Raw genomic sequence first — 18,039 nt, 5'->3', positions numbered from 1 at the left:
TTACTATGGAACTCGATTATCGCCGCCTCGCTTCGCTCGCCACCTTCTCCCTTCGCTCGATTAGGCCTCGTAGGTACGCTTCATTCAAGACCGCGAGTCTTCGCGAGCTTGTGGCTTCGCGCTTTAGAGAGCGTAGGATCACAAAGAGTACCTATACATATTTTTTTATAGGTAGGATTGGATGAGACTTCGTGTGATCGCAACGCTGGTTTCACGACATCGAAATTATTAACATTTTCCCTACAAGTAAGGAAATGTTATTAGGTAGCAACCTTTATTCTATAACTACCATGGCCAATGGCCATGGACCTAGAATAACTACCAATAACTAAAATATTGAAATAAGAAGAAAACTTATTGTTTTCTAAGTTTTATTATTTACCTACTTTGTTTTAGAATCCTGTACCCGAAGGCTGCTAGTGGGACCCTATCAGGCAGTCCTGTCTGTCCCTGTCTGTCAGGCAGTCTATCGGTATATCTCGTGAACCTTAATAGGTAGCTAGTTAGTTTAAATTTCCTGTGCGCCATGGAAATTAAAAAAATCATAGTGTTATTTTTTATATGGCGGTACGGAACCCTTCGTGTGTGAGTCTGACTCGCAGTTGGTCGATTTTTTAAGTTAAACATAGCTTAATTTTTGTGCTATATGCTAGTGGAACACAATTTATTGCAAAAAGCTTGGGGTGCTCAACAGAGCAAAGCGGTACTTCGCGCCCGAGCATAGGCTCCTACTCTATAAGGCGCAAGTCCGCCCTCACATGGAGTACTGCTCCCACCTTTGGGCTGGAGCACCCCAGTACCAACTCCTTCCATTTGATCGGATCCAAAGGCGGGCTGTTCGACTTGTGGACGATCCCAAACTAACCGGCTCGTTGGAAAGCCTGGAGCACCGCAGAGACGTTAGCTCTCTATGCGTGTTCTATCGCCTGTATAATGGGGAGTGCTCAGAAGAGCTTTTTGACCTCATTCCACCCTCTTTTTTCTACAACCGCACCGCGCGCCACCGTAAGGAATTTCACCCTCACCATCTGGGTGTCTGGTGCACTTCGACCGTCCGCTGCGCCAGATCCTTCTTTCCACGCACGTGCAAACTGTGGAACCAACTCCCATCGGCGGTGTTCCCACTAGATTATAACATGGGGTTATTCAAGGGGCGGACCAACAAATTCCTAAAAGGCCGGCAACGCATCGGCGGCTCCTCTGGTGCTGCAAATGTTCATGGGCGGCGGTAATCACTTAACATCAGGTGACCCGCCTGCTCGCTTGCTCGCTATATCTATTAAAAAAAAAAAAAAAAAAAATATCGTTTCAAATAGTAAATAATTCAAGCGAAATTATCTCAAAATATTTGCGATTGCATATTTTTGGCATTTTCAGGAGTCGAGTTTAGAAGATTTTTAGCCAGTGCTGGGCAGATTCACCATTTTTAGATGGTCACACTGATTATGAATTTGTTTGTCATTTTTTCGATCCACTTATTCCACTAGGTGTTGAAAAAATAATATTATTACACAATAATAAGTTGATGTTACTGTTACTAGCTTCTACAACATTCGACAGTCGACACCGGTCGGTAAGTGATGATTCATTTTGTTTTCAAACTGTATAAAACCTTGGACGCTGCGCAATAACAACATCATTCGTGTGAAACTTCGTGCATACGTGCAATACGTGAGTGTTGATTCCCGAGTGCATTTCGTGACATTAGCAGAAAATACAAAGAATTAAGAAAGTATCTTTGCAGGTAGGTAAATAGAATATTTCTCTGTTTTGACATATGTAATTTAAATATTATAACTTTATGTCCAATGTAGTATTGAGTTGCTTTGTTTTTTATCATTTCGTCCGTAGAGAGATTACTCTGTTTACGAGTGGTCTACGATTTCGTCATACTATTTCTGTTGTACAAAATGGCTCCCAGGCAAAGGAAAACCTTTGTATTTATGTTTGTATGACTTAAAATTTAGGTTCTATGCTTTTTTGCTTAATAATTTGTTTTCAACAGCTGTAGATATGGATGTACACATTCAATATAAAGTTTACGCCATTTGGGGCGACAGCGGAAAGCCTGAAGTCAGAAGATTTATAGTTGATAAGAATTTCAATGGAAGCTATCATTATTTGAATTCAAAGCTTCAGGAGATCTTCCCAATCCTCCAGAAAAGGCATTACACTGTTTCATGGAAAGGTAAATTGTTTTAAATATCAATGGAATAACTTTCTAAACTAAACTAAACTTCATTGACTTTGATACACATTATATATCTAAGTGATTGCTACAGAAATATCATTACCCATATTATAAGTCGAAAAGCGCGTTTGTTAGTTGGTTTATTGGTTTGTCAATCACGCTGCAACAGAGCAACGAATCAATGTGTTTTTTGCATGGATATAATTTAATGACCTGGAGGGTGACATAGGCTACTTATTATCCCAGAAAATCAAAGAATTTTGAGGGATTTTAATAATCTAAATCCAAACGGATGAAGGCATCAGCTAGTAAAAAAATAAATCTCCTAAAATATAAGTTAGGTACAACTTGCATTAAAATTCAAGATTTTAAATGCTTGTGCTTGTTGATTTAAAATATAACACTAATATATTAAAATCAAGCAAACTTTTTGATGGTGGCGATACAAGTTTGATGGAAAAATACTTTGTTGTCAATCTTAGTTGAAAAGCATCACACTCATAGTCATCTGAATATATAAAAGGAAAAGGTGACTGACTGACTGACTGACTGATCTATCAACGCACAGCTTAAACTACTGGACAGATCAGGCTAAAATTTTGCATCATGCAAATTTTGCATTAGTTATCATGACGTAGGCATCCGCTAAGAAAGGATTTTTGAAAAATCAACCCCTAAAGGGATAAAATAGGGATTTGAAATTTGTATAGTCCACGCGGACGAAGTCGCGAGCATAAGCTAGTCTAAATATATAAAAGGAAAAGGTGACTGACTGACTGACTGATCTATCAACGCACAGGTCAAACTACTGGACGGATCAGGCTGAAATTTAGCATGCAGATAGCTATTATGATATAGGCATTCCCTAAGAAAAGATTTTTGAAAATTCAACCCCTAAGGGGGTGAGATAGGGGTTTGAAATTTGTGAAGTCCACGCGGACGAAGTCGCGAGCATAAGCTAGTCATAAATAAAATGCTTCATGTTTATTAAAACAACTAAAAAGTTGCAGTCGCTGAAATTTGAACTTATTATATTTAATACTAGCTGATCCCCGCGGCTTCGCCCGCGTAGATTTAGGTTTTTAAAGATCCCGTATAGCCTATGTCACTCAGGAATAATGTAGCTTTCTACTGGTGAAAGAATTTTTAAAATCGGTTCAGTAGTTCTAAAGATTACTCCCTACAAACAAACTTAACGACATTACCTCTTTATATATAATACAAGGGGCCGTGCAGCAGAAATCGTAATATTTTAATTTCGCCATAACTTCAAAACCAAACGTCCAATTTTAATCATTCAAAGACCAAATATTATCTCCATAAACTGTTCTTAGTGATGAAATCATTTATTTTGATAAGGATTAATAGCATGAGTAAAATAAACGCGTTTAAATGTAGTCCAAAAAAAAATCAAGATTTTTAAATAAAAAAATGGTTGCTGTGCCTCACTCGACATAGATGGGTATAGTGTGTCGCGGACTTTTTTGTAGATATTTATAAGATCTACAATTAATTAGAACATTTTATGGTTCTATCTTTTATAGTTTAGGCAGCGTACGCAAAATAAGTAACTTTTCTGGTTGATTTTTTACACCTTGTGTCCGAAAAACCCAAATATCTTACGGAACCCTATTTTTTTCCAAAATAAAATATAGCCTATGTTACTCGTGGATAATGTAGCTTTCGAATGGTGAAAGAATTTTTAAAATCGGTCCAGTAGTTTTTGAGCCTATTCAGTACAAACAAACAAACAAAGTTTTCCTCTTTATAATATTAGTGTAGATTTTATTTTATTGTTTTCATATTCTTTTGGTGTACCATATTTCATTTTATTACAACTATAGATGAAGAAGGAGATGATGTAGTAATAGCTTCAGATGAAGAATTGATAATTGCTATAAATTCAATGGATATGGAGGATCCTAAAAAGCTGTACGTGACTCTTATGGATAAGCAGCCCCAAACAGAGGAGGTTGTTTTCAATTTAGTTGATCCTGTACCTGATAGTCAAGGTAAGTGATTTAAAAAAACCGGCCAAGTGCGAGTCAGGCTCGCGCACCGAGGGTTTCGTACTACAATCTTATTTTATCGACATTTTGCACGATAAATCAAAAACTATTATGCCTAAAAAGAAATAAAAATCTGCTTTAGAATGTACAAGTAAAGCCCTTTCATAATATGATACCCCACTTGGTATAATAATCTTACTTAGAAGGTTGAAAATAGCAATATTTGTTCATGAACACATTTTATTTTTTCTTGTGATGTAACCACAAACTCACGGTTTTTAGATGTTTCCCTTCATGTCTGCTAGATAAGACCTACCTTCCTGCCAAATTTCATGATTGTAGGTCAACGGGAAGTACCCTATAGGTTTCTTGACAGACAGACAACAAAGTGATCCTATAAGGGTTCAGTTTTTCCTTTTGAGGTACGGAACCCTAAAAATTTAATAAAACATTTTCTGTTATCCTACAAACTTCCTGATTATATTCTCAACCATAAGCTACCACCAAACCACTTTTTATCGTGGGCATAAAAGTCAATATATTTTTAGCTGCATCTGGCTCAGCTCACATGGGCGTGGTATGTGATGGCTGCGACGGCCCAGTGGTGGGATTCCGTTACAAATGCACCTCGTGTGACGATTTCGACCTGTGCTTCAATTGTGAGGGCCAAGGCCTCCACTCAGAACATTGCATGTTGCGCATTCCAGTGCCTAGCTTGTCGGTAAGTTCACCATTTTAATAATTTTTTTGTATAATGTCTATGAATCCATTTATTTAGGTAGTGTTTTTATTTTTGTTCCGTTATTGTTTGTATCAGTAGTATAATATGTGGGTATCCCAGAACACAAGTTATAAGCTCTATACATAGAATATGAATTGATGACAAAGTGGTTTTAAAATCTGTTTTACTAAAAGCATGACATACACATAAGACCTACCTATTTTACCTGCCTATACTTTGTTTTTGCTTTATATGTATTTTTCTCTGTACTGATTTTTGTGGTGTACAGTAAAAGTATATTCATCTATTCATAAAAATTTGATTTTGACTTGGTGGAACAATCTCTGCAAACTACAAGTCTAGGCCTACTTCAAATAAAACCTTTTTGTACTTATATCCCAACAGTCTGTCGTCATAAGAAATGCAACTAAACGTTACCGCCATTTCTTGAAAACGGTTGCCACTAAGTTCGACGAAGAGCACTGTAAGAAACAGCGTCGCGAACGCAGTGGGGACCGCAGACGTCGCGACCACGGACACGGACACGGACACCGCCACCACAGCGGAGATGGTGACCACCACCACCGTAGGCCACGCACCAGCTGGCTCGAAACATTCGCCAACTATATGAATGAATTCGCCAATCTAGCGGGAGATGGTCCCATTGAAACTGAGAATGTCCCAAAACAACCCAACTCAACAAACCCGACTCAAGAAAATCCTAGAGACCCTCAAGGCCCCACGGATACTAAACCGACCCAAAACCAAAAGCCCCATTGCCCTTACTATACTGTAGACGCTCAAGAAGTCCAGAAGCTTTTGAACATGTATATGCCCAAATGTGCCTCCACACCTAAGCCATCGACTTCCCAGGCTTCTGAAAATCCACAGCCCACACCTGGGCCTGTCAATAATGAAGCCTCACAATCTTCAACTGTCAATAACGAAGCCACACAGTCTGCAACTGTCAATAATGAAGCTTCACAGTCAGCAACTGTCAATAATAGCCAAGATGTGGAAATGGCTGACGCTAATTCAAAGAGCGTAGAGGCTGATAGGGAGAGTGTTACGTCGGAAGCGTCTTCGACTAAGACTGTGGAATCCAAAAAGGAGGAGTCCCCTGATAAGGTTGATGGATGGACTGTCATCAATAAAGAGAACGGTAGGTGAAAATTACGGTTAAAAACTATATTTTTCCTTCACCGACTTAAAAGTTAACTAAGTCATTGCATCATATAAAGTCAGTCCATATTGAATGCAAGTGTAAAACCATACTTTAGAATGTCTAAAGCGCATCATTTATGCGTTTATTCCGTTGGTTTTCTGCAAGTTCTTAAGTCAACTAAGGAAAAATAGATTATTCTTTGAATGATTTTGATTCTTTGGTAGTTTCAAATACTACAGAAACTGTTTTTCTTTCTTTTAAACTCTGCTGCAGTTTAAATTTCGTTTTTTTTATGTCAAATTATATTTACACATTATATTACACTTCAATCTATTATTTTGAAAGAGTATTGTTGAGGGCTCTTTCCTCTTATCATCTTTTAATCCTATTTTTGAGATCTGGTACCATTTTTACTCCTTTGAAGTCCTTTTGTATGGATAGCCAATATAAAATGATTCTAAAAAGTTTTTTGAATCATTTTTATTATATTATTCAGATCTAATGGACACTGATGTGAAATTACCAATCGGCTTCAACCTTCCAGAAGAATTCCAGGAGCGTGTAACCATATCCCAGGGACAAAACCTCTACCCACCACTTAATACTGGCACGGCCGGTAAGTTGAAAATATCTAAAATTTATTACATTTTTTTTAACTTACCTATATTTTATTTTAAAAGTTAGTTTAAAATAGATTGCATTTGTACTGAACAGGCAAAGAAATAGAAAGAAAGAAATAACATTTTTTGCCACACATCACTAGAACCTACCTAAGGCGTTGGATATTAAATTATTAAATTATTATTTCGGCGCCTCAAACACTTGAGCATTAAAGCCAGAGGGTCTCAAGCAGAAGAAGTGCCCAAATAAACTATGTCAAATAAAAACTAACAAACAGATAGACAAGAAAGCGAGTTAATATTGCATTGTCATCCAGTTCCAGTTATGTTTAAAATTTCAAGTCTCTAGTTTATCGCAAAATTAGTTGAAAATCGATTGCAAAATTTGTACCGAACAGACAAACAGAAAACAATAGAGAGTTAATATTGCAATGTCATCCAGGTTTAAAATTTCAAATCTGCTGCTCATCAAAATGTTAGTTTAAAATCAATTTTTTGCTATGAAATGAATGAATGTTATGGGTTCATCCATCCCTGACTACATATCCTTGGCACATACCTAGTTTATATAGTAACATGTTTTATATCCAGTATTTAAAACGAGCCTGGTCATTATTTAAAAGGAATTTGGTAAGCTACAAGTTTTAACACAACAACTTTTTGAAAACAGGTTAAGGAGAAACATGATTCATTTCATGATCATGATTAGTTTATTAGGTTATCAACTACTCTATCTATCTAAAGACATTAGATTGGCAAGGGGCCGCCATATTTATAAGCATGCTCGTAGGTGTCGTTTTACTTAAAGGTACATATGGTAGTATATGTAGCTACGCGCTGTCTGAGACACACAAACACAAGCTTACGAATTTGTCTTTTTAAAATACGAATAAGCTTTGCGTATCTGGAGTTTTTACGAAGGTCTGGCACGCGCTGGCCCTTAGTCCAATATAAATATTAGAGGAAACTACCTATCCGGTTTCTGTTTCTAACTCGTGATATCTGTGATTAATTTTTGCGCTGATTCTGTCATAAAAACTGCTAATTATATTGAGTCAACTATCAAAAGTAGTACCAGAATCAAAATAATAGGTACACAAGTAAAGGGCTTCCGACACAGTCAAGCGACTTGACCGTCAAGATTTGCTTGATCAAACTGTATGATGCCCGCTTGATGCACCCGTCAAGCAGCAAGAGGCACTTTTATCATTTTGTACGTGATCGTCGTACTTATAGGTAGTCCAGAGGTGATCAAACAAAGTGAATTTTATCAAAATGCTACGACGATTTATTTTCCAGAGTTCTGGGGCGTCTCGGTGTAGTGAAATGAGTAATAATAAAAACTCTTTTCCGCTCCATTGTTCGCTACTATAACTTTCGCTGTTGTCGCATAACAAAGCGTCGTCATCCGCCATGTCTTGACAGTTGACGCGCGAATGAGCTATGATCAAGTCGACGCGAACGTCACGTCAAGCAAAAAATATAAAATCGCATCAATCACGCATCAATCATGTGAATGCTTGACTCAAGCATCAAGCAGACATTGTAAACGGTCAAAATGCTTAACTCAAGCAAAAATCTACGTGCTTGACGTCAAGTCGCTTGACCGTCTCGGAAGTCCTTAAGTGATTCAACACACTTGTTAATGATATTATTGTTACGCTACGTGATTTTGTTTCAAGTCTAGTGATTTCTGGTAAAATTACTACCTATCTAATATTTGGTTTCTGTTTTTAGTCAAAAGAAAATTATTTCATTACTAGCTGATGCCCGCGACTTCGTCTGCGTGGAATTAGGTTTTTTAAAAATCCCGTGGGAACTCTTTTATTTTCCGGGATAAAAAGTAGCCTATGTCACTCTGCCGGTCTTTCTCTATACCCATGCAAAAAATCACGTCAATCCGTTGCACCGTTGCGACGTGATTGAAGGACAAACCAATAACCCAACAAACAAACACACTTTCGCATTTATAATATGGGTACTGATTATTAGTTGTAAAAAGTTTAGGTATAAACACATTATAAACATGTCACAATATTTCATTACATTGTCGACCTACATAAAGTACACTGACTCATACATTTACATTATGCCGATTCATTAAATATTTAAAATGTAAGCAAAAAGGAAGTTTCAACAACCGGCTCACGTGTTATTTCGTAAGATAGGGAAATGGTTGCAAAGTCTGGCTGTTCACCTTGATTTTTAAATTGCTTCGTCAGCGTTCAGGTTTCGATATTGGTCTTCATACTGCTGGCTTATATTAACATAGACACTACGTACTAATATACCTACTATACACATACACTACACTTTTTTCTAAAATATTCATTTTATGACATAGGTAGCTAGAGCTGTTTTCCTGTGGAACAGATACAATTAACCTTTCAAGCCATTTTAAACCAGCGCAGTGGTAGATTCATTTGATGATTCAAAAGTAATTAATAATATTTCTATTCTATTTTTTAGTCAGTCAGCAGTACCTACCATCAATGCTACCATCTTTAAAATCATAGCGATCTCTGTGACTGCACCATAACCGGTTTAACGCATACCCGTAAAGTCTATCTATTAACCACGTTTACCATTTGTCATCGATATTTGTACCTATTTAAAAAAGGATAGAATTTATTTAATCTTCTTTGATTTCTAGTTTCTCAAGTGCTTTATGCGTCCAAATTTCAGCCCGATCCATCCAGTAGTTTGAGCTGTGCATTGATAGATCAGTCAGTCGTCCTTTTCCTTTTATGTTTAGCTATTGTCATTGTCATAGCGGTTAAGACGTCCGCCTTCTTTTCGGGAGGTCGGGGGTTCGATCCCGGGCACGCACCTCTAACTTTTCGGAGTTATGTGCGTTTTTAAAACAATTAAATATCACTTGCTTTAGCGGTGAAGGAAAACATCGTGAGGAAACCTGCATGCCTGAGAGTTCTCCATGGTCTCAAAGGTGTATGAAGTCTGCCAATCCGCATGGGGCCAGCATGGCAGGCTATGTCCTAAACCCTTCTCACTCTGAGAAGAGACCTGGGTCAGTAGTGGGCCGGTAATGTTGATCATGATGATGATTGTCATTGTGTGTTCATTGTCTGTTACATCATTCATCACCATTGATAAATGTTTAATATTTAGTGTTGAATCCCAAAGAGGCGGATCGTCCGACAGTGTGTGAGCCACCCAAGCCAGCTCAAACTCAAGCTTCAGCCAAAGCTCAGGCTTCAGCCAACGCCGCTCCGACCGCGCCTGCTGCGCCCCAGCCTCAGAAACCGGAACCCCAACCGAAGAAACCTCATCATCCATGTAAGTGTCCATTATTATTAGTGTTCCGTACCTACTCCCAAAATAGTCCCAAGGTGTTGAAATGGCGAAGTAGAACAGTTATCGTCTGTAAATAAGTATCTAGATTTCTAGAACATTATTGATAACATAACTTACCATATCGTTTTTATAAGTCCATTGGTTATGAAGTTATGATTCATAATATAATCATTGGACATACAAAACCGATAAAACAATAAGTGCTCACTGAGTATGAATCAATATTATTCATAATGAGGACTAAAGTAAAGCTAGCGTCCTACTATATTGTGTACAGTACGCGTCCGAAAATAATGTACATCAGTCTACGTTTCGGTAAGTTTCGTTTCTTTGTAGAGCGTTGTCTCTGTCACTCATACCTATGTGACGTTTTGGCGGAGTCAACGATAAAGACAGTGATCTACAAATTTGCTATCTCCTTCTAAAGGTCGATGTACATTACTTTCGGCACTTTTACTTTTAACACTGATAACTCAATGTTTCACACTGAATGATAACCACTGAGCTCATTTGACATTGGTTGGTTCTACATTGCTGCTACACCGAGTGATATTAAAATAATTTTTCGTAAAAAATCTTCAATGGATTAAAACTGGAACTCAGTAGCTATCATTCGGTGTTGAACACTGAGTTAGCGAATAGCCCCACATCCTGCTTATCTAAGGCCGAGGATACACTTGTAAGCGTTACTCACGTAAGTAGCTTACATGATTAACTTACGACAAATTTATTAATGTAAACACTTACCTATAAGTACAATTAATCACGTAAGCTACTTACGTAAGTAAACTTACAGGTGTAATCGCGGCCTAAGATATCAAACTCACGACATACACTAAAACCGACTCTTTGACGTTTCCAGTGGCTCACATCGACGCGGCGATTGACCACATGCTAACAATGGGATTCACCAACGAGGGCGGCTGGCTCACCCAGCTCCTCGAGAGCAAGGACGGAAATATTGCTGCTGTGTTGGATCTTCTGACTCCGGTCAACCCTAAGAAGTAGACTAGAGGAAGATATAATGCATTCATTTTGAGAACTCACTCGCCATATTTGCTCTGTGTCAACTGTCATGTCAACAGTACAGTTTACCATTAGAGCTAGCGCGCACCACAGTAAATTTCAGTACGTTTTTTTCCCGCAAAATCTGTGAACTTCATGGAAGTGCGCGCACTGCGGAATTAATTCCGCACCGTATTTTGATACATTGATGATTTTTCAAATTTACTGATTTTAAAACGCACTGCAAATCACCGCACCATGGTGCGCGCTAGCTATTAGATTAGGGACTAAAATCGTACTTTTCTAGAGCAAATATGGCGAGTGTGTTCTAAAATGTATGCACTATTGCGTCGTTGAAGTTCTAACACCACGTACAGACCGTTCACTACAACTTGTCCCCTGTCGTCATGTTGGCACCATTGCAAATCATACAATAATAAACCCTAATTTCTAAGGAGTAAAGACAAGTTATAGTGAACGGTATGCAAGTCATATTTGAAGTGCGTAAAACAGCCCAAAGCGAACAAGTCATATTTTGGCGGGTGGTTTAATGCCATTCCGTAGACTGAGTACAAAAGCTAGACTAAAGTACTGTGTAACCGCGTCTGAGATCACGACGTAACGATGAATAACACGACTATTACCATTTTTTAGTAGTCAATATTTGTATTAACCGATCAACAATATTTTTATTAAACGTTTTTTATGTGAAAACAAGTAAATAACTAATCAGAAATACAATGACGCCAAGAATTCTCAGTTTGTTTTGCAACTAAAGTTGTAGTCCTTGAAAAAAACCGATTACGGTAAGGGACAAAAAATAGGTTAGCTGCGTCTCTGTTTATCACATTTGTAACTTTATCTGTGCTCTCTTTTTAAGTGTGAATGAGAAAGCAAACGTTCCTTTGTCTAGATTTTTTACTCAGTCCAATTGCCATTCGCTAGATAATAAAAAAGACACGTCGTTCAGGCCAATCAGAAACAAGTACACGATCAATAGAAACTCAAGGAATAAAAACAACATCATGCATGGGTGATATCCATCAAACAATCCAAAACCTTTGGAAATTAGTTTTTGCCCTGTTGTAAAGCTAATTTTGACTGAAGTGGTGTTAGAAATTAAGCGAAGATAGGTTTCAATTCGCCTATTTTTTTAATAATTTGATTCTTATATGACTTCTATAGACGTAGATTATAATTTTTTAAATCACTTAGGTACCTACCGTACGCGGTCGAAAGTAATGTACATCTACCTTTAGAAGGAGATAGCAAAGTAGAGCACTGTCTCTGTCGTTGAGACCGACAAAACGTCATAGGTATGAGTGACAGAGACAACGCTCTACGAAGCCGAAATGTCATCCTAAAGGCCGATGTACATTGCTTTCGGCCGCGTACTACTGTATTTGATTTATTTGACAAGTTACCATCTATAAAATGTCGTCCAGGTTTTTTGTCTTGTTCTATGTATTGGTTAGTATTGAACATAGCATCAGCTTTCCATACTTTTTAATAAGTTCAAGTTTTCATTTATAATTTGTATGTTATTGAATGTATTCGATTATTATTCGGTGTTGGGAGGTGACGATTTATAATACGCTCCTACTATTAGATTGTGATATTGTTTTCGATGAGTACCTAGATGTCGGTAAGAAAACGAGTCCATATTTTTATTAATAAATGGACAGATTTAATATGTAGTTAGCCATTCTGTGCGATTAATTGACAAAAATGTAAGTAGATTAGAGACATATTCTATTCATGTGCTAATATTATTCAAATCCATAACTGAAAGAATATTTTATAATAATTAGGAGCATAATGTTTCATGCTTCTTATAAAAGTGCATTTTTAATTTTTATCAATGTATATTAATATTTCATTATCCCAAAACATTCCTTGTCATTCTGATAACATTAATTTGAACTATTTTAACTTGATTCTAAAATATACTTAGTTCTGACTAAAATTGTGTTGCATCCCATAAATGAGTATGTATAAAAGAATAAAGTGTATTTTGGAGTGATATATTGAATGTGATAAGCGACTTATAGATACCTATAGCTGGTATATGATTATATTCTCATAATAAAGGTTTCAGGGTTAAAAATAATACTAAGTGTTTTATTTAATGTTATTTATTTTAAAAACCCGTATGAATGTCTTTTGAAATTCCCAATGTCTCTTCTTTCTCTAACGACAGTTATGCCTAAAGCTTCGTCCAAGGATGTAGCAGCTATTCTGAAAACAAAACTGGTTTGTTTAGCATTGTGGCAGAGCGGTCCCGCACTCATCCGATCTGAATCCTATAAAATATCTTCGTCATAATTATTGTCATAACGACAATAGAAATACACATTCTGTAAAAATTTCAACTATTATGGTTTAGGAGATACAGACGGACGGTCCTAGTCTTTAGTCTCTTAGTTAATAGGGTCCCACTGGTGCCCTTCAGGTTCAGAACCCTAAAAAAGAACATAGACAAGGTGCATAGACATACTCACATGCCCTGGTTTATCGCATTCTTCAATGTTTTAGTGGTGACACTGCCAGGCCCATGCATTCCTATTGCACTACATTTGGGCTGAAACGCGGGTAATTCCTGTTTGTTACCATCGCAATAGTATTTGGGGTTCCCAGTAACTCCGACTATGAGGGAGACGACACTACATGTCTCCTCTTCTGCTGTGGGATCTACTACGCATTTGTCTCCGATTTTACATAATGTTACCTGCAATATAAAATACAAAATGTGTATTTTTTTAAATTCAACTAGGATTACCAGTATAAGCTGTGATGTTAAGCGAGGTTTAGATCAGCAACAAAACTTGCAGGAATTGACTTCCCGCAAGCTATTTCTATCGTGTAAACAATCACATCAAGCTCACTGCCGCAAGTTTTGTAACTTGCTGGACTTGCCACAAGTCACAAATGTGTGTACATGTACAATATTGCTCGTAGTGTAAACAGTTCTGCAAGTACTTGCAGAATAACTTGCAAGAAGTTCTTGCTAGTCTAAACCTTGCTTCATAAGTTGAGATGTCTGCCTCCTATTCGGGAGGTCGCGGGTTCGATCCTGTGCACGCTCCTCAAACTTTTCGGAGTTATATGCGTTTTAAACAATTATATATCACTTGCTTGGTGAAGGAAACCATCGTGAGGAAACTTATCCATTAAGTTTTCAAAGTTGTGTGAAGTCAGCATTTGGCCAGCAGGGTGATGGACTATGGCCACTCCCTTCTCCTACTGATACTATTTTTATAGGCTTATCATTCACAGCACAAGTTGTGCTGGTAATAACGTCATATTATAGCCTATAAAAGTAGGTAGGTAAATATTATAATGCTCCAAACGCTCAAGACGCGACGCAGCGCGGCCAGTATATGAGTGTGTATGAAGCAAAGCGTACTTGAGCGACACGGCGCGGCAAGTATGAGTTTGAATGAAGCAAGGTGCTGCAGCGTCGCGCAGCGCAGTGTAACTTGTACGTTTGGATCTTTAGTCTGCATAAATCCTTATTATCCTTAAATTTCTTACCAAAAGTGGTGCAGAGCCTACATCCAACAATTTACTGTCATATGGATCATCCGATAGTTGCAAGTCCACATTGCCTCCATCCATGAGTGCCGCCTTCACAAATGGTATTCTAGTGTTGAACAAGGCAGCCTTCACTGCGAGTGACACCGCGTCGCACAGGTTACCACCACATTCTAAAATCTAAATACAGTTAGATTAGACTGGAATGCCAATTCTAGATGATGCCCGTGACTTTGTCCAGTAGGGCGATTTCTTGAACCTGCATCAATCATTATTACAATCTCAATTGTTGTGATTGGCTAAATTTGTCCTATTCTTGTTGCAACAGTGTATTGTAGCCAATAGTGAGCGAGTGTCAACCAATCAGACGTGATTGCGATCGTGACATTGTAGCTGTCATTCTACCGCAATTCACTGCATAAAGGCTTTATGCAGTGTCCTGCGACACTTTGGCATATATCAGTCAACGTCTCCTTCGCGCGTCGCGCTTGCACACCACAACACAATAGTGTCAGCAACTTAAGAGTTTAATAACTTGAATGCAAACAGTCAAGTTCCTTAGACTTCAAATCTACTTTTAAGTATGGCTATGATTGTATAGATCTTTCTAATAAGCTGTGATAGCCTAGTGGATAGGACGTACGCCTTCTAATCGGAGGTCGGGTGTTCTATTTCGGGCACACACCTCTAACTTTTCGGAGTTATATGGGTTTTAAGTAATTAAATATCACTTGCTTTAACGGTGAAGGAAAACATCGTGAGGAAACCTGCATGCCTGAGAGTTCTCCATAATTTTCTCAAAGGCGTGTGAAAAAAAAAAAAAAAACCTTTTTTATTCGAATAAACTTTTACAAGTACTTTTGAATAGTCGGATGCATCTACCACGGAGTCTACCAATCCGCACGTCATGGCCAGCGTGGTAGGCTATGGCCAAAACCCCTCTCAGAGAGGGAGACCCGTGCTCTGTAGTGAGCCGGTAATGGGTTGATCATGATGATGATGATGATCTTTCTAAGGTTCTTACCAAAATATCCACATAAAGCTTCCAACACTGCTTCCCTTCAAATATACACAGCTGTTTCAGGTCAAATGCTTGTGAGGACTGGTAGGCTCTCTGCATCATGTTGGATATGCTGTTAGCCAGCTGCTCTCCACCGCGACCCTCAAACTCTGGTGTTGCATTGGCTGAACTGGAAAAATATACTCTCCATTTAGAGCTCCAATAGCTTAACAGTCAAGAAGTGTACTCAAATAAAAAATCACACTAATATTATAAAGGCGAAAGTTTGTAAGTGTGTATGTGAGGTGTAGAGGTGTGTATATTTGTTACTCTTTCACGCAAATACTACTGAACAGATTTGGCTGGAATGGAGATAGCTTATACTCTGACTTAACACAGACTTTACTTTATATTTCGGAAAATCAGAGTACCCGTAGGACTAAAATAATAGTGTCATGTAGTGTTAAATAAAATTTTGGATTTAAGTCTGCATTCTTTAAAATAACTTGCATGGTAACTAATAGACTATTTCCTGTCCTGAAGTGGATTTATTGAAAAACATTTTGTGGCATTCTCCACATATTGACACTAGATTTTACTTTCACTCAAAGGATTACTTAAATGATAAGAAAGCTTAAAAGTGAGTTGTTTTAACATCTTTGATAGTTCTTCATCATTGATCTAGTAAACTAAAAATCAATACATCAGAGATTCATCTTGATCTAGTAAACTGAAAATGAGTACAATAAGAGCAAATAAAATATTAAATGCATACCAGTCAACAAAAAAATCAATCTTGCCTAGACCAGGCTTGTCAGGCTTGGGCACATCAATCTCTGTCTTCACTCCGACCAGTATGTCTGTGTTTGCAAGGCGAAGTCTTGCCGAGCCGCTTGCATGGCTGACCACATCAGTCTCAAGCTCCATTGGCCTGTAGTCAATGTTTGATCTTCCGTCTGATCGGTAGTCATCCTAAAACAATGTTAAGTTCAATAATCTGGTCAAGTGCAAGTTGAACTCGCACACAAAGGGTTCTGTACAAGATATAACACAGTATTTTTTCTGTGATGTAACCACAAATTAACTTTACTTGTGCTATAAGACATTGCTACCAGCTCGATGTCATGATTCTAGGTCAACACTGTGTTTTCATGCATGATGATTTATTGTCATAGATGATAGCTCTAGTGAATAATGAATAATTCAGGAAACCACAGCTACTGAGTTTCCTCTTTTCAGTGTTAATCAGCCATGGAACTGCCAATGTGTTGCTGGCTTTTCAGTTCAGGAATTTGTGAATCCACATCTTGAGAAACCCCATGTTGAAATCTACGCCAAAGGGAGTTGGTTCCACAGTTTAAGTAGGTACTTACATGTGCACGGAAGATAGGATCTGGCTCTACGGGTGGTCCATGTGCACCGGGCACTTCGGTGGTGAGGGCACGGAGGTAGAAAATGGAGAGTGAAAAATAGGATAAACAACTCCACGGAACACTTCCTGTTAAAAAGGCGATAGAACGCATAGTGAATAATATGGTTTGGTTACCTGAACACCATGTCGTATGTACACTTTTTCTGTTTGGCTCAATAAAATGCCTGCCATTAGAGCTATTCCTTAAATATTTATTGCAACTTTTAATTATAGCTAAACACATGGGTTTGGCACCGATTTATTGTTAAATTTTGGTAGTTTCGTCGCCCGTCGGTGATTTTGTAATGTTTACAAAATACAAAAAAAGTAAAATCGAGCAGGCAGCGGCAGCTGTCAAATGCAGTGTGACCATATCAAAAATGGCGAATCTGCCCAGTGCCCAGCACTGACTAAAAATCTGCCACACTCGACTTCTGAAAATGTTAAAAATATGTCATCGTAAAAATTTCAGCTAATTGAGTTAATTTTGCTTGAACGATCCATTATTCTAATCGGTAAATTTTATTGTGTTCCACTAGCATAGCATAAAAATCATATATTTACAAAGTACTCTGTGATAAAAATGTAACTAACTAGATAGGACGAACGGATGAACATGCTTTGTACCTAATAGGAACCTTTCGGCACCCTTCGGCACCCATTGGCACCCTTCGGGTACGGGATCCTAGAATAAAGTAGGTAACTAAGATCCTAAAATAAAACTTCGAAAATAATAAAGCTAGCAGTTACCTCGGTCAGCATATTAGTCTGGCCATTCAACGAGGTAACGCTGCCAGCGTTCTGGGCACCCTGCCTCGTTGCGGTGGTTTAGATGATATTTTCGATTTGTAATTTTTATGTTCTAGAATAAGTTTGGTATTTTTGTTTTTTGTATTTTCATTTGCAAGAAAATAATATGTTTTCTCTTTTATTTCAAAAATTATAAGGATTCCTTGAAATCATTGTAAAATAGTCAGCCTATTCTGATAAAGTTAAAATTTTGGAGCCAAATCTACCCAAATGGCAAAAATCTGCTACAAATGGTCACACTACAAATGTCAGGTGTCA

General features: G+C 37.9%; 2 protein-coding genes across 6 annotated transcripts; one reads left to right on the top strand and one right to left on the bottom strand.

Moving 5' to 3' along the window:
* Window positions 1-1,411: 1,411 nt before the first annotated feature.
* Window positions 1,412-13,138, top strand: LOC117988559 (sequestosome-1-like). Of its 5 annotated transcripts, none has more exons than XM_034975739.2 (8): window positions 1,412-1,573; window positions 2,006-2,188; window positions 4,036-4,203; window positions 4,749-4,921; window positions 5,327-6,083; window positions 6,583-6,702; window positions 9,836-10,003; window positions 10,884-13,138. In XM_034975739.2, exons 2-8 carry the CDS (start codon window positions 2,014-2,016, stop codon window positions 11,027-11,029), a joined length of 1,707 nt encoding a protein of 568 aa, XP_034831630.1. In that variant the 5' UTR covers window positions 1,412-1,573; window positions 2,006-2,013; the 3' UTR covers window positions 11,030-13,138. The 5 variants fall into 5 exon arrangements, with proteins under 5 accessions (XP_034831630.1, XP_034831623.1, XP_034831607.1 ...); XM_034975732.2 differs by having other exon boundaries at window positions 1,511-1,577; window positions 9,851-10,003; XM_034975716.2 differs by having other exon boundaries at window positions 1,511-1,577.
* Rrp42 (exosome complex component Rrp42) lies at window positions 13,128-17,320 on the bottom strand. The gene is made up of 6 exons (XM_034975813.2): window positions 17,107-17,320; window positions 16,336-16,532; window positions 15,585-15,750; window positions 14,561-14,740; window positions 13,528-13,754; window positions 13,128-13,264 (listed from the first exon to the last, which is right to left on the bottom strand). The coding sequence occupies exons 1-6, from the start codon at window positions 17,161-17,163 to the stop codon at window positions 13,162-13,164; spliced, it is 930 nt and encodes a 309-aa protein (XP_034831704.1). The 5' UTR covers window positions 17,164-17,320; the 3' UTR covers window positions 13,128-13,161.
* Window positions 17,321-18,039: the final 719 nt, after the last annotated feature.

This window comes from Maniola hyperantus, chromosome 2 (assembly GCF_902806685.2).
Source record: "Maniola hyperantus chromosome 2, iAphHyp1.2, whole genome shotgun sequence".
Lineage (NCBI taxonomy): Eukaryota > Metazoa > Arthropoda > Insecta > Lepidoptera > Nymphalidae > Maniola > Maniola hyperantus.
Note: the sequence above shows the minus strand (reverse complement) of the source record. Positions and strands in the feature narration are given on the sequence as shown.